At 44.8% G+C, this 17,957-nt stretch overlaps 2 protein-coding genes across 2 annotated transcripts in view; both read left to right on the top strand.

Annotated features, from left to right (window-relative positions):
- ALLC (allantoicase) overlaps positions 1–14,026 on the top strand; it is a 31,555-nt gene extending 17,529 nt beyond the window's left edge. Inside the window, 9 exon segments of the mRNA XM_057497558.1 lie at positions 262–362; positions 1,238–1,364; positions 9,370–9,525; positions 9,920–9,993; positions 10,912–10,978; positions 10,981–11,019; positions 12,985–13,017; positions 13,020–13,108; positions 13,820–14,026. Coding sequence (XP_057353541.1) covers positions 262–362; positions 1,238–1,364; positions 9,370–9,525; positions 9,920–9,993; positions 10,912–10,978; positions 10,981–11,019; positions 12,985–13,017; positions 13,020–13,108; positions 13,820–14,026 — 893 coding nt within the window.
- A 937-nt stretch (positions 14,027–14,963) lies between these two features.
- DCDC2C (doublecortin domain containing 2C) overlaps positions 14,964–17,957 on the top strand; it is a 98,444-nt gene continuing 95,450 nt past the window's right edge. The window contains exon 1 of the mRNA XM_057497579.1: positions 14,964–15,250. Within this exon, the coding sequence (XP_057353562.1) occupies positions 14,964–15,250 (287 nt within the window). The remainder of the gene's footprint in view (positions 15,251–17,957) is intronic.

Raw genomic sequence — 17,957 nt, 5'->3', positions numbered from 1 at the left:
TCTGACTTAACTGGAAACAGCCATTTACTATTTTGACAAGCAAATGTACTACCAAATGCATCCATTATTTCTTGAAATTACCATGTTTTAAACACTGAGGAACTTCAGCAAGTGTGTCTGTTACTTTGATCATCCGATACTTTGACTTAAGAAGAGGCACCTTTAGTGTTGTTTGGCAGAAGGAACGTCACCATACACCTCGCTGAGGGAGTATGTGCTCTTTGACTTGGAACCCTGACCCTCATGATCACTCCAACACCAACAAGCAACCAGAAATTCCACAGAGAGGAGTCAGGACCCGAGCTGCCGCCGCCCCTAAGGAGTCTGCAGCGATTTCCGAGGTGCGCCTCCGAAACAAAGGGGTCTTGTCATGGATTGTTAGGACAGCAGGGCAAGAGAACCACTCGTGGTGCCTAGCCTGGAGGCGGTTCTCTGGGGTGCTCAGCACCAGCGTACCCTGCAGCTGTTTCTGAGTGGCTTGTCACCCCTGAGTGTGGGACGCCACGGCCGCGTGAGGTCTCTGGGAAGCCTCTCGGGACGGGCTGCCTACTGGTGTTCCTCTGCAGGGCGCTGCCCCTGAGGAGGTAAATACAGAAGTCCGCAGTTTAAGTACTTTTTATAGCAATTTGACAAAGTCACCTATGTCTGATGAATTTAATAAAATAATTTGGGCCTGTGTTTTGGTACGTTCTTAAATTTTTTAGAGTTTGTTTGCCTAGTAATTGATTTATAATGCATTTTACAAAATGTTGGTCTGTAACAGTCCGGGAAACAACAGCAACAGCAAACGGGCCCTTCAGTTTGAGAAGCGCTGAGCTAGAGAGAATTGTTGCCAGGTTCAGGCCGACCAGCCCCCCTGCGTCTCCTGTCCCGTGGGAATACCCCGGCGTCTACCTGCGTGTTCCCATCGCCGTTCCCGTTGCTTCTTTCTGGGAATCCTCAAAGGGGAAGCACGCGGAGCATCTCGGATCTTGTCCTTCATCCCCCCCCACCACCCAGGGCCTATTTTGATCAGAGTGGGAAAAACCTAGGGCTCTACTCTGTTTATTAAACCTGGGGCTTGGTCTTTATTAGTATCTTTATTGAAGGAGTTCATTAGGCATCTGTCAGTAATTTTTATTCCAAAGTATCTCTATCCTGTAAGCCCCACACAGGCCCTGGGATGAGAGAATTTGTTGTTCCCTAGAGCCATTTCTAACATTTTTATATTTATTTTTATATTTATTGCTCACCAAAGTCCAACAACTGGAATTACTTGGTTCCCATGGCAGAGCTTAAACCAGGAGTGCCTGCTTCCGGCCACAATTATTTTCCTATCAATTCCCAGCAGACATGGACTCACGTAAGACTCAACATTTTCCCAGGTGAATATGATGCGGACGCATCTCCAGCTCTACGGCTTCTTCACTTGAGGTCGACATGTTTAAAAATATAAACAAAGTCGCCCTTTCACTCTTGGTCACTGATCTCTCTAGCATTTAGGATGATTTTCCCTTTTTGTGCTCTAGGAAATTCTTGTTTGAACCCACCCATCTGTAGGTAGTTATCGAAAACCTATCAAGTAAATTAGGATATGATGCAACCAAGTTGTGTTAGGTTAGATACCTCCTAAGAATTTCTATTTCACCAGGTATATTGGCAGTTGGTGTGGGATGTACACATGACTCTCATTTTATCAGCTTAATTGTACTGTAATTCACATAACGTGCAATTCGGCCACTTGAAGTGTGTAGCTCAATCGTTTATAAACTATATAAGTATTATATACTAAATGTAAGCATATGGTTTAAAGTCTACGTAAGGATATAGTATGTGTGCAGCCATGACCACAGTCAGAACATTTTTACCACCTCCAAAAGGTCTTGATCCCTGGAGGGATCACCATCTCCCCTGGCCCTAAGCACACATTAATGTGTGTTCTGTCTTGGTAGATTTGACTATTCTGGACATTTCATTAAGTCCCTCTTACATGTCTTTCACCTCACTGGCTCCTTCCACTCAGTATGTTTTCAAGGCTCATGCAGGCGGCAGTGTGTGCCGCACTCCATCCCATTCTGTGGGTGAACGGCCTGCCATTGTGCGGGTAGATCACGTCGTTTATCCATCCTTCAGCTGATGGGCACTTGGGTTGTGTCCACCTGTCGGCTACTTAGGAATAATGCTGCCATAAACACCCCTGGATGAGTTTTGGTGTGGATATGTTTCCATTTGGGTATATACCTAGGAATGGAATTGCTGGGTCATATGATGGTTTTTAATTGTCTCAGGAAATACTAGACTATTTTTCAAAATGGCTACACCATTTTACATTCCTACCAGCAGCGTATGAAGGTTCCAATTTCTCCACAGCCTCAACACCTGTTATTATCTTTTTGGTTATAGCCATTGTAGAAGATGTGGAGTGGTATCTCACAGTGGTTTTGATTTGTATTTCTCTGATGACTAATGATGATGATCATCTTTTCCATTGCTTACTTGGCCATTTCCATGTTTTCTTTAGGAAAATGTCTCTTTGGATCTTTTGCCTGTTCTTAAATTGAATTTTTTGCCTATATTATTATTGAGTTGTAAGAGTTCTTTGTGTATTATAGATACAAATCCTTTATCAGATATATGATTTGCAAATATATTCTCCCATTCTGTGGGATGTCTGTTTACTTCTTGATAGTGTCTTTTGTAGCACATTGGTTCTTAATTTTGAAGTTCATCTATGTGCTTTTCTTTTGTTGCTCATGCTTTTGGAAGTTTTGGAAATACCTAGGAAATGATTGTCAAACATAGGGTCTTGAAAAAAATTACCCATATGTTTTCTTCTAAGAGTTTCATTATTTTAGCTCTTAGATTTTGGTTCTTGATCAATTCTGGGATAATTTTTGTACATGGTGTGAGGTAAGGATTCAGCTTTCTTTTGCATGATATCTGTTATCCAAGAACCATTTGTTGAAAAGACTCTTCCTTCCCAGATGAATGACTTTGGCACACTCATCAAAAATTAATTGACCCATTGACACATGGGTTTTTTTCTGGATTCTCAATTCTAAGTGTCTATCCTTACGCCAGTCCCACACTGTCATGATTAGCTTTACTTTGTAGTGAGTTCTGAAATCAGAAAACATATGAGTCTTCCAAATTTGTTTTTTTCAAGTTTTTCTGGGTATTTGTAATTCTTTACACTTCTATATACAATTCTATATTTTTTAATCAGCTTGTAAATTTCTACAAAGAGGCCAGTTGGGATTCTGATAGAGATTGCATTGAATGTGTAGATAAATTTGGTGAATATTGCCATCTTAACAATATTGTTTTCCAACCCATGACCCTGGGATATTTTTCCATTTGTTCACATCTCCTTTAATTTCAACAATATTTTATAATTTTAAGAGTACACATTTCACACATTTTAGTTAAATTAATTCCTACACCTTTTATTCTTTTTGGTACTATTGTAAATGGAATTGTTTTCTTAATTTCATTTTTAGATTGCTGATATTAGTGCACAGAAATACAATTGAGTTTCAAATATTAATCTTGAACCCTAAAGCTTTGCTGAACTTGTTTATTAGTATTAGCTGATTTTCAGTGAAATTCTTAGGATTTCCATATAAAGATCATAAAATCTGTGAATACAGTTTTACTTCTTCCTTTCCCATCTGGATTCTTTCTATCCACCCATCCATCTATCCATCTGTCCATCCATTCGTCCATCCTACCTACTCTGGCTAGAATCTCTGGTACAATGTTGAACAGAAGTGGCGATAACAGAATCCTCGTCTTGTTCCCGATCTTGGAGGGAAAGCATCCAGTCTTTCATCACTAAGTATTATGTCACCTGCGGGTTTTGTAGATGACCTTTATCATGTTAGTAACTTCCCTTCTATTCCTCGTTTGTTGAGTATGTTTGTCATGAAATGGTGTTGGATTTTGTTAAATTCTTTTTCTTTATGAGATGATCATATAGTTTAATGAAATGTCATTTCTCCTGCTGGTACACTGTATTAGGTTTTCTTGATGTTAAACTTGCATTCCTGGGTCCTACTTGGCAATGGCATATAATTTTTAAAAAACATGTTGCTGGATTTGTTTTGCTGGTGTTTTGTTGAGGATTTTCAGTCCAAATTCATGAGATATACACCTATAGTTTTCGTTTCTTGTGATATCTTTGTCTGGTAGCACTGGTCTCATTGGAATGAGTTGGGAAGTGTTTCCTCTTCTAATTTTTTGAAATGTTTGTGAAGAATTGGTATTAAATTATATTTTGTTTACTAATTCAATCTATTTACTTGACATACGTTTATTCAGATTATTTCTTTTTGAGTCAGTTTTGGTAGTGTGTAAGACTGAATTTGTCCATTTCATCTAGGTTATATAATTTATTGGTATATAATTGTCTTTTAAATAATCCCTTTTATTTTTTTAAGGTCAGTAGAATGTACTATCTTACATTTCTGGTTTTAATAATTTGAGTCTTTTCTTTTTCTTGGTACATCTACTTATAGGTTTGTTAATTTTGTTCTTTACAAAGAGTCAGATATCCTCCATTTCATTAATTTCCATTCTAATCTTTATCATTTCTTCCTTCTGCTTTAGGTTTTGCTTTCTTTTTTTCTCCTCAGTGTCCTAAGGTGAAGGTTCTTATTTTTTAATATTGGCCTTTACAGATATAAATTTCCTTTTAAGCACTGCTTACCACATACCATAGATTCGATACATTGTATCTTCACTTTCATTTATCTCTATTTGCTATTTTACTTTTTCATTCTTTGACCCAATGGTTAGAGTGTGTTTAATTTTCACATATTTGTGAGTTTCCTAAATTTCTTCCTCATTTTTAATTTCATTCCTTCATTTTTGGTGAGCATACTTTGTATTATTTTAGTCCACTTATTTTATGACCTCATATGACCTATCCCAGAGAACGTTCCATACGCACTTGAGAAAAAACATATATTCTGCTGTTGTTGGGTTGCGTGCTCTGTAAGTCAACTAGGTATAGCTGGTTTATTGCACTGTTTGAGTCCTTTTTTTCCTTATTGATCTTTTGTCTAATTCTGTCCATTATTGAAAGTGGAGTATTGAAGTCTCCAACTGTTATTGTTTTCTATTTCTTCTTTCATTTGTTTTTCCTTTATGTATTTTGGTGTTATGTTATTAAGTACATATATATTTATCATTATTATGTCTTCCTGATGGATTAACACTTTATTATAAAATGACCCTTTTCATTTCTAGCAACATTTTTCATTTTAAAGTCTATTTTGTCTGTTAACAGTAGAGACATTCTAGCTTGTTCATTGTTGCTGTTTACATGATACATTATTTTCCATCCTATTACTTTTAATAGATTTGTATCTTTGAATACATAGTGTGTCTCCTGCAGGCAGCATATAGTTAAATCTTGTTTTTTCATCTGGTTGGACTATTCTGCCTTTTAATTGCTTAATGTGTTCATGTTTGTTGTTGACGTAGTTGGGTTTACATCTACTATTTTATCTTTTATTTTCTACATATCTCACCTTTTTGTTCCTCTTCCTTTACTTTTCTTTTGATTTAATTGAATATTTTATAAGTAGCATTTTAATTTCTCAAATTTTTCCACTATTTTTATTTCCTTTCAGAAACATTACTCTTATATAGCTCCATTTCCTTTTCTCCCTTCTGGTGGCATTCTTGTTATACAAAGAACATCTATACATGCTACAAATGTTACAATGTACAACACATTGTTACAATATTTATATAACTTTGTCTTCTAGAGAAGCTGAGAGAAGGAAGGAGAGCAAGCACATACTTATATTTATTTAAGGTTTGTTATATTAACATTCCTATTAATCATTTCTGGCTTTATTTGTTCCTGTGGATTTATGATATGTAGTCATTTCCTTAGCCCAGTACAGCTGTGCCCCCAACCTTCTTTGTGTTGTTACTGGTAAATATATTACCCAGAGATTACATTTCTACCTACTAGAGCCCAACAATATTACACTACATACATATTATTTTATATTACTGATTTTTACATCACTTAAAAGAAGGGAGAGGAAGCATCTTGTCTCCTCTAACAGTCACGCAATCACCTTCGAAGGAGCCCTCTGCTTCTCCGGGTCTAGCTGCGGGCTGTGTTATTTCAGGGGAGCCCACTGCACCCGCACAGCGTGAAGCTTCTGATGCAGCCCCTCAGGGAGGCCCAGCCTGGGGAGCGGCCCTGCGACACGGTTTTGGGGGGGCTCTGTCTCTTTAGGTCCTTCCGTTGCTATCTGATGGCTCTATTTTTTCAACGACGCCCTGGGCTTACATTGGTCCACCTACCAATCTAATTAAATCTGAGTTTCTCTGAGATGATAGTTTTTGAGGTCACTGTTGAGATTTGTTCTGGTCCCAGAAGGGCTTCTCTGAGCTCTTTCCCTCCCCCTTCCAGCACACTCTCTGGCCCACAGGTTACGCTGCAGGTTCATGTTTTATTTGTATCTCTGTAGACTCTACCACACTCCTCTTGACAGCTTTTCACCACGGCCTCTGCTGTTTCTGTGAGCACCTTCATGCTCGGACCTCTCCCTACTCGACTGCACGTGAAGTCAGTGTGTGGGGAAGAGTATGGGCTCTCTCTCCTAGGACCCCCCTCTTTCCCATGGCTCCTGTGAGGCCTGGCCCGGGAGCCGGGGGCGGGGCCGTGGCCCACCCGCGTCCGAGTGGCAGCCCTGTTCAGTGGCTGGGTGCTCCACGGAGGGGCCGTGGCCCCGGGTTCTCTTGGCCGGCCTCTCTCAGCGTGGAGCTTCTGTTTGTGAGCTGGCCCTGGTGATGTGGGCCCCCAGCATTGCCGTGGGACCGTGTGCAGTCGAGACCCCTCTCCTGAGCTGGGCCTGCATGGAAGGAAGGGCCACCTCTTCTCGACCACGCTCACTTGAGATGTAGCCTCAGCCACAGGCAGACGGGGCAGAAGGGGAAATGCTGATGTTCTGCCCCTGCCACGAAGAAAGACCCCCAGCTAGGGGCGGGGGGCGAGGGGGCCCTGTGTCGGTGACCGCACCTGTCTGCCCTGGAGTCCCCACCTCACTGAAGTGGGAGGCAGCAAGGGCGTGACCTGGTTCAAATACCATACATGCCCACTGTGCTCAGCGCCGTTTTGTGGACCTTCTTGAATTAACGTTGCTTCATTTGCTGCCTGCCCTTAGGACTATTCCCAGAGACTTTAAGTGGTTGTTGTTTTCCTAATGTAACCAGCTTCTCTGGGGACTGGGTGGGCAGAAACTCCTCAGGCTTGATGCCAGAGTGGATCTCCTGACCCTCATTTTAGATGCAATGTATTTCTGGTTATCATGCTTTAAAGTAAGACACAACATGTGAAGACCTAAATACCTGCGTGCTGACATTGATGGCTCCTGGAAGCCATCGTTCTAGAACCAGTGGAGGCAACTGACTGGGCAGAGCCGGCGGGAGAGATTTAGGCCCTTTCCCATCACCGATTCCACAAACACTTACAGTGTGCCTGTCTTGAGCTAGGGGCTGAGCACCGGCCATATAACCATTTCCCAGATGGGGAGTGGGGCAGAGCTAACGGAGCGTGAGCCCCGTGAGTCGGGGTCATGTGTCTGGGTTGTCATTTTTGCACACCTGGTGCCTGGCACAGCCTGGGAAACAGAGTAGATGCTCAGCAAACTTTTTTTTTTAGATTGAATTGACAAGAGTTCTTGTCCTTCTGAAGTGAAACAACCCAGGTGGGGAGACAGACAAGAAAGAAAGATTACTGCAAAATAGGGACTTTATAACAAAGATATTTAGGTAGAGTCCTAAGAAATTTCTTTCTGGCAATTTTTGATCTACCAAAATAGCAACCTTATACATTGACCCTAACGTGTAGACAGCTCAGGAGTTCAGAGAGTTTCTAAAAATGTGTCCTGGTGGAAGCCCTGCTTTGTGGGATTGGATCTTGAGGTTCCTTGCACACATTAAAGCTCTTTTTAAATCGGTCAGCATCCCCGGATGGAAGGTGAGGTGCAGATGCTGTCTGTGTGCAGATGTCTCCTCCCCATGGCCAGCAGCGTCTTTAACTACCTCATGAAGACTCCGCCAGGGACCCAGTGTATAAGGGAAGGAACCAGTAGGAGAATCTGATGGGACACATTGGGTGGGGATGGGAACGCTTTAAATGAGACGCCCTAGACCGTGGTGAGACATTTCTAATAAGCATTGAAGTTGGGGTTAAAGGTGAGTCTGGCTAGTAACTCTGTAGAGAAGAACCTTATTTTTGAAATGTTAAGATCGGCTTTGCATCCTCCGCACCGTGAAAGCATCTCATCACGTTCACTGAGCTAGAACAGGGGTTCTCAGGGTCCCGCTCCTGCCGAATCCCTCCCTCTAGTACATTTCCTAGGGTTTTATGGCAACACAGTCTGGTTTATCTATTGTAAATATCAAGACTTTTACTGTTCTACTAAAATTTTTTCAGATCGCTCAGTTTCACTGGTTTTCATATACATGTAGGGCTTGGGTTCAGTAGAATACTTTGATTAACAATTTTGAGCTTCTATATAAAGCAAGCTTAGCTTCCTATTCAATATTCAAGGAAGTAATATTCAAACAAATAAAATGTTCACTTTATTAGAATCAGGTGAGGGAGTCTAGCCTGGTAGCTATTTTCTGCTCTGTAGACCTATTCTTGGGTCGCTGTGGTTCTCAGCAGCTATTTGGTTTTGTGAATGTTATCTTTTGTATCCTCAATTGCATTGCTGAGCAACATGTTATTATAAAAATAAAAATGTAAGGTTCTTGTATCTATGTGGATTTAGCAATGCTAATTTCTGGCACCAAACATTGTATCTGTGGTGAATTTCCCAATTGCATTTTGACCCTCCTGGAGTTATTAATTCAATAAAAAACGTGAGCCCCTACTATGTGCTGGCTCTAGGTGGGGATGATACAGAAGTGAATAAGATGGGCAGTTGGTCTGGCCTTCAAAGACTGTATATTCTGGTTTTGGGAGACTGATATTAGCAGGAGCTTAAGCAAAGAGAAAAACAGGATACTCTGACAGTGTGATTAGAGCAATGCAGTAAATATGCCAGAAGAGGTGATAAACTTAACCTGGGGAATCACACAGGGGCCGGGGGAGTGGGAAGGAGGTAATTTTAGAGAGCAAAAGGAAAGGCCTTTCTGAGGCCATGGCACTTAAATTGAGACCTAAGAACAGCTCGTGGTTGTTTGGAGAGCTGGAAAAGTTGTTCCTGTACAGGGGCACGGCAAGTGCAAAGGCCTGGGGCAGTGCCTGGGTGTGTTTGAGAAACAGAGCAGGCAGGTGTGGATGGCTTTGTCATTTATGATCTCCAAACAGCTACTTTTCTGAGGAAGAAGTAACCAAGGCTTCTTTCTTTTGAGATCGTAGAATCGCACGTCTCAGAGTGTACGTCACAGGACAGAGAGACTGGACCACAACTGACCCCAAAGAACCCCTGGACCTAGTGACCGCTGCTTATGGGGGTGCCTATGTAGGGTTCAGCGATGCACATTTTGGGCACGCAAATAATATGATAGGTAAGATGCTGCTGGGAGCCGGCTTTTCTCTGGGACTCTAGGCACCAGCTCTAAACACCCCAAGACGGTGTGGAAGATTTAAGAGGCAGGGCCCATCTCAAAGCAGGCGAGTGGAGGAGAGCAATCATCCACTGATAGGATTTGATGCCTTTTGATTTGATGAAGTAAAGCAACAGCAATTTTCCTTCCTAATTTTGGTTTCAGCAGTTGGTATAAAAGGAAAAGTAGAACTTACTAACCCATGGTTGTATGTGAATTTACAGAATCATTCATGAAAATACTTTATGCCATAATATGCAGGTGCATGGGGCCTGGAATTTAATCACGTCAATGAGTTCATTCTCACAGTTAAAATAAAATCTGATACCCTGTTCATCGGTGTTATTTTCGGTAGAAGTTGGTGAGGCAAAGTCTAGGGCAGATGGTTGGGAAACTGAAAGGAGGCTGGACAGGCCACCGATAGTAGAGGTAAGATGTAGACAATAACCAGGGTTTTAAATTTTCTAAAAAGTGAATTTTTTTTTCATTTTACATCAAGGAAATTCTTATTTTGGGAGCCTCCTAGGCATTGTTCTAAGATGCTGGTTCTTCCTGCTACTCTGACTCACAGCTGGAATATCCCAGTTTCTTCAAAAAAGAAACAAAAGATCCAGTAACTTAATGATAAAACCCATGCATAAGTTTGTTGGTTGATCTAGGAAAATACACCAGTTTAATCATTTTTAATATCTTTGTATCTCTGGATGAGACCACTTATGTGAGCCTGAGGCAGGCAGGGGGTTCTAGAGATGGCCCAGCAGTCCACGATGGCCAGTATCTGACCTGAGACAAGGAAGTCAAACGAAATGAAACACCTTCCAATTTGTTAATCCCCCTGAAAACTCAGTTGTAAACACGCTTTCCTGGGTTGGCTTTCATGTCAATTGTTGCTTCCAGATATAAATGAATAAACTCTCCTGTCTGAAAATTAAGGTTTGGAGGCAGAGCATACCTGGCTATCCATTTGACCAAGAATATATCTACTTTGAAAGGTAAAAAAAAAAAAACTGGTCAGTGAACCTATGGGCAGGGTTAGACGAAGATCCTTCTGTGTCTAGCATTCTACGTGAATTTGTAATTAGCACAGAAAATCATATCAGAAATTTATAAAAATGTACTAATTACTCATTAAACTCATGAGTTGGCACAAGGCATTTCAGAGACAATTTACACATCAGGTGATAGGAATTTACATATTAAGGAAGCCCTCTTATAGCAAGAAATAAAAGAAGTAACATAAAAGCACGTCCACCTTCTTTCACCTGCTGGTTTTCCGGGTTAGTTCCTTGGGTGACTCCAAGTCGGCTTTCCTTTTTTACCTTTCCTGCTTCTTTTCTTGCATCCCAGAAAGATGAGAATGGCCTTCTCCTCGTCCCGGGATGTGAATGGGACGTTTTCCGACTGGCACATCCTGGAGTATAACTCAAATTGAAGTCAAGACAAAGTATTTTAAAGGTAAAAGTAAAGCTATAGGGAAATGCGCTAACATCAGTGTGCGGGTAGTAAAGGTGCCGGGCCCTCAGGGCTGGGCTCTGGGCAGCGGGCTCTGGACTTGGCTTTTCCCCCTGCGGCCTGTGCAGTTCTGAGCAAGTGACCTTAACTCCTGGTGGGCTAGTCCGCCTATAAAATGTCAGCCTTGAACTGGATGACCCCAAAAAGTCATATGGATTCTGTCGCTGTGAGGCTCTTTCCTGTAGGAGCTGTGCGTCCTCTTTGGAGAGAGCCTGTGAGACAGTCTCTGGTTAGCTCACGAGAGCTGCAGGACGGGGCACCTTCTGACAGGGAGGGGCCCGGGCAGACTGGCTGTGGGAGAGGGAGGCTGGCCACTGCTTTTCAGGCTGTGCTTTTAAGGCAGGAAGCTCCATATTTTTATGCACTTCTGTTAGTAAAAAAATATTTGGACAAGCACCCCTCATCTAGGTCTATTTTCTTTTGAAATATATGTGTATCTGTGGAGAAGGTTCAAGAAAGGTTATTAAACTTTTTAAATTATTAAGTGAAATTTTGATAAGGTATCTCACGGTAGTTTCAGCTGGCTCTGAATACATGGCGGCAGTGCATATTTGTATTTCAGATGTCTGATTTTTAACTGTCCTGTGAGTAATTATGACTTCACTCAATCATTAACTATTACATCGAGGCACAATACATATGTAAGGCAAAGTTCTTCTCTAATGGCAGTGGATGTAAGTTAATTATTCCGAGAAGTCTTGATACCCGACTGTTTCGGAAGGCCTGTCTTACATCTGCCGAGCCGGTCCTCGTCTCCAGCCTTCAGCGGGCTGAGGGCGCGCTCGTCCCGGAGGTCGGGGGCAGGGTCAGCTCTGCTCTTTTCTTATTGTCTCAGATGCTCGCATTTCCAGCACTATCTTGGTTCTCAGCGTGAATAGTTTAAAACCACTTGTTTATATTTTGTGAGGGGTAGTTTAGTTAAAACCAGGTAACAACAAGTAAACCAGATAACCAGGGACCCCACCCTGCAGAACATCATTAATATACTGCTGTTAGCCCCTTAGGACATCTCCGTGGGAATCGGAGAGCATGCCGGTGTCCAGCCCACATATCAAATACATGAAACTTACCATATATACACAATGCATAGACATTAGTATAATGTATATATAAAAGAGACAGAACTCATAACTCTGATGTTCTCCTGCATCCTTTGGGTTTCCACGGGTACCCAGGCGGGTGCTCACCCACCCTGGAGACAACTGTTTTAGGAGATGAGCCACAGGGGGCATGAGAGCAGAGCGAAGCCTCTTCCTTCAGGTTCCTATCAGCAGCCCCTCCTCACTATCTTAAGGTCTTGGGGAGCCTCACAAAGTGGGGGACTCTTCCACCAAGTTCCTCTGACCCCACTGGGCACACGATTCCGGTGAAGCTCCTGAGAACAGAAGCTCAGGGCCATATATATTTCACCTAGGGAATCCTCGGCAGTCTTTGAAGAGAGTGCACTTGCTCGGTGCTGAGCATGGGTTCACTGAGCCCTGTACTTCTTTTTACTATCATGTTACAAAATATGATGCCCTATGGAAAATATTTTCCAGGTTCATAATAATTTTAGATGAGGCATAGAGCAGTATGTAAGTCATCAAATCTGCAATCTAGAAAGCTTATCAAATACATTCAACTTTTAAAGTAAAATGCCCTCCATTCAAACTCAAATATGCCAGCCCGTTAACGTGTTAGGCTGTTTCTGACTTCTCTGAAAGACACCTATTTCATGAGACAGTCCAACTCCATTACAAAGCTGCAAGCTCCTTCTCCCTCACACACCATACCTTTATTTTGTTTAGAGAGAACCATGGTTTGTCCTTTGCTGGGTTTTTGATCCATTAAAAAAGTCTGATACCCTATAAACAGAACTGCTGTGTGCAAACGGAGTGGAGAAAGTCACTCTTCATTTTGTTCCAACAGGCAACTCCCCTGACAGCTGTAAGCTGGGTGGCTGTGCTTGCCGACTCAGGAGGAAGAAGACGTGATCAGGCAGAAGGGGGACCTTCCTGGCCCTAAGTGGGAACCCCTTCCTCCAGTCACGAAGGTATGGCATGCTTCCAGAACAGTGCCGGCCCTCAAGCAGGGCTGCTTCACGCTGATCCACTTCCCAAGGGTTATGATACAACGCCCGAATTTCTGCTCAGTTTAACAGTAAAATGAATGAGTTTTTAAAAACCGTATTTGTGCAGTTAATATAATAAAAAGGCTCTATGTTTTCATACTTGCGCATTTCTAATAACCAACTTTTAAGCCATCAAGTGCAAAGAATATATATATGGAAAATGTGTGCATTACATTAACTTTTAAAAGGGGTGCTGAGCATGTTTAAAGCTGTAACAGTGTGTCAACCTGGGGGTGGACACTGAGGAGTTCCAGAAGTGCTTCCTTCCATCAAGCAGGAGGGAAGCCATCCATAGGTCAGAGCTGGGTGTGAGGGCTGCTCCCATGTCAGGACGGGTCGTGGTTCCTGGGAAACACCAGCATGCCCACTTCTTTGTTCCTTTTTCTTAGTTTGTCTACTTAATTAACTACTGAAAACCACGAACATTCCAGGGTTGGTATGAGTATTCATGTGACTCTAATTTGGGGGTCTTTTCCTACTAGCAGGTCTCCACCGTAAGCCAAATCACAGCCACTGACTGACTCACTCTTCAGGGCTCCTGTGTCCAAGCTGGTGGGTCGTGCAGGGCGAGCCAGCACCCCTGGGCCATGGCACCGCATCACCGCAGGGGCCGCTGCGTCTGCTCCCTTTCAGCCCTCCCCCAGCGATGGCCACGCGCTCAGCAGCCTCACCCTGCAGCCCCAGGATGTGGCCACTCACGCGGGGCTCACCATCGCCCCCCACGGGGGCATGAGCTGCCTCCGGCTCAGGGTCTTCCCCAGCCCCACCTGCCTCCTGCGCCCCCCGGGGAAGCCGATGACGAGGTTCTCAGTTAAAGTGGGGTTCAGGGCCAACCTTTGACCCACACACATCCGAGTGTCAGCTGTATAATGACTCAGTTGTAGTGTCTGAACCTTAGGGAGTTTCCAGCAATTAATCTCCAAAAGGCTGATGTGAGTCCTGGAGATTGAATAAAGCGGCTGCTCTGGCACGTTGTGGCTGTGAGGTGCCTAGCGGTTTGGAATTGGCCGCGGCTGTGAGTGGCAGGTGGCCTCTTAAGGGTTACTTGTAAAATACTGCGAGATTCTGATATTACAGTATCCATCTGTCCTTTACCTATGCAGATTCAGCAGGTAACATAATCTATTGTCTTTAAAAGTTTAAGCCCATCAGGACGTTTGGAAAAATGTATTTCTAGAATCATTCATTGTGCAAGCTCAAGAGCACTGGCCCATCTGTCCCAGAACAGGGAGTGCGTTTCCCAGGGACATGCACCCCCTTAAGTCGCCCTTGCCGCACACAAGGTGCATTCATTCCAGTTCAGCCTTTGAGATACCATCCGACCCAGTTTCTCACATGCCCTGAATGGTTTCAGACAATCTCTACTTGATGCAGTTTTGATTGTCAGGGTCCCAACGCCCCTCACCCCAGTCCCCCCACCTCTTCTGCACAGGAGGCTGGTATGCGTAGTGGGAGGGGACTGGGGTGGACACCTGGTGGATCCTCAGACCCCTCTCATCCCTACCACGTTGGCAGGAGCCCCCCGCTCCCTTCCCTTTCCTGTGTTCCCACCCTCCCCTCTCTAGCCTCTCTGCCTCCCTCCCCTGTCCAGCCAGGCTCTCCGTTGAGGTCGCCTCGCCTGTCCGGGCTCTGCCCCTCCCCTGGCCGCAGGGCGGTCACAATCGCGCGCGTCAGTGTGGGTGGGAGCGCCGTCCTGCGCCCTGGCTGCCCGGCGGCTCCGGCGTGGAGCTGTGGCCGCGCCCGCGGACGGCTGGCTCTGCGTGTCCCCCGCGGGGCCATGGGCACGCGTGGGCCCTGCGCTCTGGCGGACACCACGCCCGCCAAGACCATCCTGGTGTACCGCAACGGGGACCGGTTCTCCGTGGGCCGCAAGTTCGTGCTGGCGCAGCGCGGCGCGGCCACCTTCGAGGCGCTGCTGGAGCAGCTGACGGAGCGCGTGGAGGTGCCCTTCGGCGTGCGGCGCCTGTACACGCCGACGCACGGGCGCCAGGTGTGCGAGCTGCCCGCGCTGCAGGCCGGCGGCAAGTACGTGGCGGCGGGCCGCGAGCCCTTCAAGAAGCTCGAGTGAGTGCGGCCGCCCAGCCTGCCTCCCCGCCTGCCCCCCGCCCACCGGGTCCCCCTCGCCTGTCCTTCCCGCCCAGCCCTGCCCTCCTGCGTGTGCACCTGTGCGCAAAGCTGCCCTGTCGGGGCTGCCTTCCGCAGGGTTAGGGAAGGTGAGAGGCGGCCAGGGGGAGAGCGGCAGGCAGGGGCAGTTAGGTAGGGGCCTCAGGGAAACCTGCGGTTTAAGGAAGAAAGGGGGTTGGCATGTGCAGGAAAACTGGGGGGCGCGCTGGCAGGCAAGGCTCAGATGGGGTGGCGGGGGAGGGGAACCGCTGTGCTGGCCCCAGCCCCGCACCCTTCAAGGAGCGCACGTAGCAGGCGCAGTCGGGTCACTTCACCGCTGCCCCTCCTGTTAGAGGATGGCCCCTACAGAGGACGGGCACCCCACCTGCTTTTCTCCAGCCCTGGCACCCGGGGCGGGCCTGCAATGCAGACGGTGCCTGCCGGCCTGTGGGTAGAGAGGGTATGCCCCAGGGTCTGCTGTGGTCAGGGCTGCAGCGCCAAGGAGAGCCAGCTTCCTGGGGAGCCGCCTGTGCACCAGTGCCAGGGCCGCTGCATGGCCGAACCCTAGTGCGAGTGTGGATATCCCACATCCAGCCCGTCAGTGTGAGCGTGGGTGCCCACTCAAATTGTTAATTTCAGTGTTGTTTTGCCTGGGATGGCTTCCCAATCTCTTTGAGATCTTACTGCATATGGGCCCATAGCACACCGTTCTGTTTATACTCTTCCCATAGTCTCCTTATAATATTTCCAACTTTCTTGGTAACTCACATAATACAAATGTCTTTGAACCCTGAGCGTGAATCTTGGCAGCTCTTCACCTTATAGCTACTGTGCATTTCTTCGTGTAGGGCAGCCTGGGGGATTTGCGGAGGCTGTGAGGGCTTTTTTGTGTATGTTTTGGGGAGAGAAGAGGCAAACAGAAGTCATCATAAAGGAGAAAGTGGTCACTGCCATAGCAGAAGCATAGGCTGAATTCCGCTTCAGTGCAGGGCCTCAGAAAGGGCTTCCGTTACACAGTGCGAGGGGCACAAATTGTCCCATATCCGCCATGAATTCCTGACCTAGCTCAGCATCACCTTTATCTTGTGTCTGTCTTTAAAATACATGATTGCCCTTCTTTACATTGCTTTTAAATCTATTTAGTTTATTATGAAATTAGTGTATATAGAGAAGAGTATACAATTCCGTGTACACCTTAAGAGTAGTAATAAAGCAAATCTGTGCGACCCCAACCCAAACCGCAGCTCGGATTAAGAGCATCGCCAGAACTTCAGAAGCTCCACCTCCACCCCATCCTTTGCCCATAGGTTTCCACCATTTTGGCTTTTGTAAATAATCTCCTTTCATAATAATCTATCTCTGAAGGGTAGATTTTTCAGTGTTTTCTGCAATTACGTTGTACATAATCTTGTTTCTTGCTCTTGCCACAGTAAGATGCTTCTGAGACTCATCCATGTTGACACCAGGTGGCTGGAAGTCATTCATCTTTACTGCCATGCATTATTTCACTGACTAATGTACTAGTTTAGTTATCCAATCTGTTGCTGGATGATTTGGGTTGTTCTTGATTTTATGCTAAAATAAACAACACTGCTGTAAACATTCTTTTATGTCTACTGGTGCATTTGGGTAAGACTTTTTCTAGGGCATATTATCTATTTGCTACATAACAAATTACCCTTACTGGTTTAAGACAGCATTTATTTCCTCATAGGGTCTGTGATCAGGAATTCAAGAGCCGCTGAGCTGAGTTCTGGCTCAGAGACTGACATGAGGTTGCTTTTGCCTGCTGGCCACAGAAATCTGCCAAAAACGTGTTTCAACTTCTCAGCTATCTGTTACCAATCGACAATAACCTCTGGGTCAGAGCGGCCCCAGATATGGGGCTCATGTCTTTTTTATGCCTTCTTTCCTGAATCTGGGGTGGCAATTTCTCGTTGTCTTGTTAGATGTTTTATGTTTCAAGAAAATGTTTTTTGTCTGTTTTTTTTTTTTTTTAGTTTTTGTGGAGGGGTTGACCAGAGTTACTTAATCTGTATTTCCCAGAGGTAGAAGACTTCTCTCTCTGTTCTGCATAAATATTTGTGCTAAATATAAGATTCTGTGGATGACTGCCCTTCGGTCCACGAAGTCTTTCCATTGTCTTCTAATTTCAAGATTACTGATGAGAAATCACCTATCATCATCCACCTCTTTGCCAGTAATATTTTATCTTGTTTGGCTACTTAAAATGATTCCCTCTTTGAGCCGAGTGTGCCGTGGTTTGAATGAAATGCCCGAGCGCAGGTTCATCGAACTGCCTCGAGTTTGGCTTGGCCGCTGTCTCTTCGTGTGACGCCCCTGCCTTCACTCTCTGCCTCTGAGCTGACGCGGCTGGCGGGGCTCACGGACTCCAGCCTGCACAGCTCCTCCTCTTTTTCCTGTATTTCTCCTTCATCTTTGTGCTCTGCTGAGGTACTTTCTTCACATCGATCTTCCAGCTCATTTTTCTGCTGTGGATAATATGCTATCAAACCAGTTCACAGATTTTTACATTTAAATTATTTAATTTTTTCATTTCTAAGAATCCCATCTGGTTATTTTTCAAATCTTCTCTGTCATTCTTTAGAGTTTTTGGTCCCGAGTGTATTTTCAAGCTTGCCTCTTACTGCAATATTCTCCTATCTAC

The sequence above is a fragment of the Manis pentadactyla genome, chromosome 2 (assembly GCF_030020395.1).
Source record: "Manis pentadactyla isolate mManPen7 chromosome 2, mManPen7.hap1, whole genome shotgun sequence".
NCBI classification, from domain to species: domain Eukaryota; kingdom Metazoa; phylum Chordata; class Mammalia; order Pholidota; family Manidae; genus Manis; species Manis pentadactyla.
Note: the sequence above shows the minus strand (reverse complement) of the source record. Positions and strands in the feature narration are given on the sequence as shown.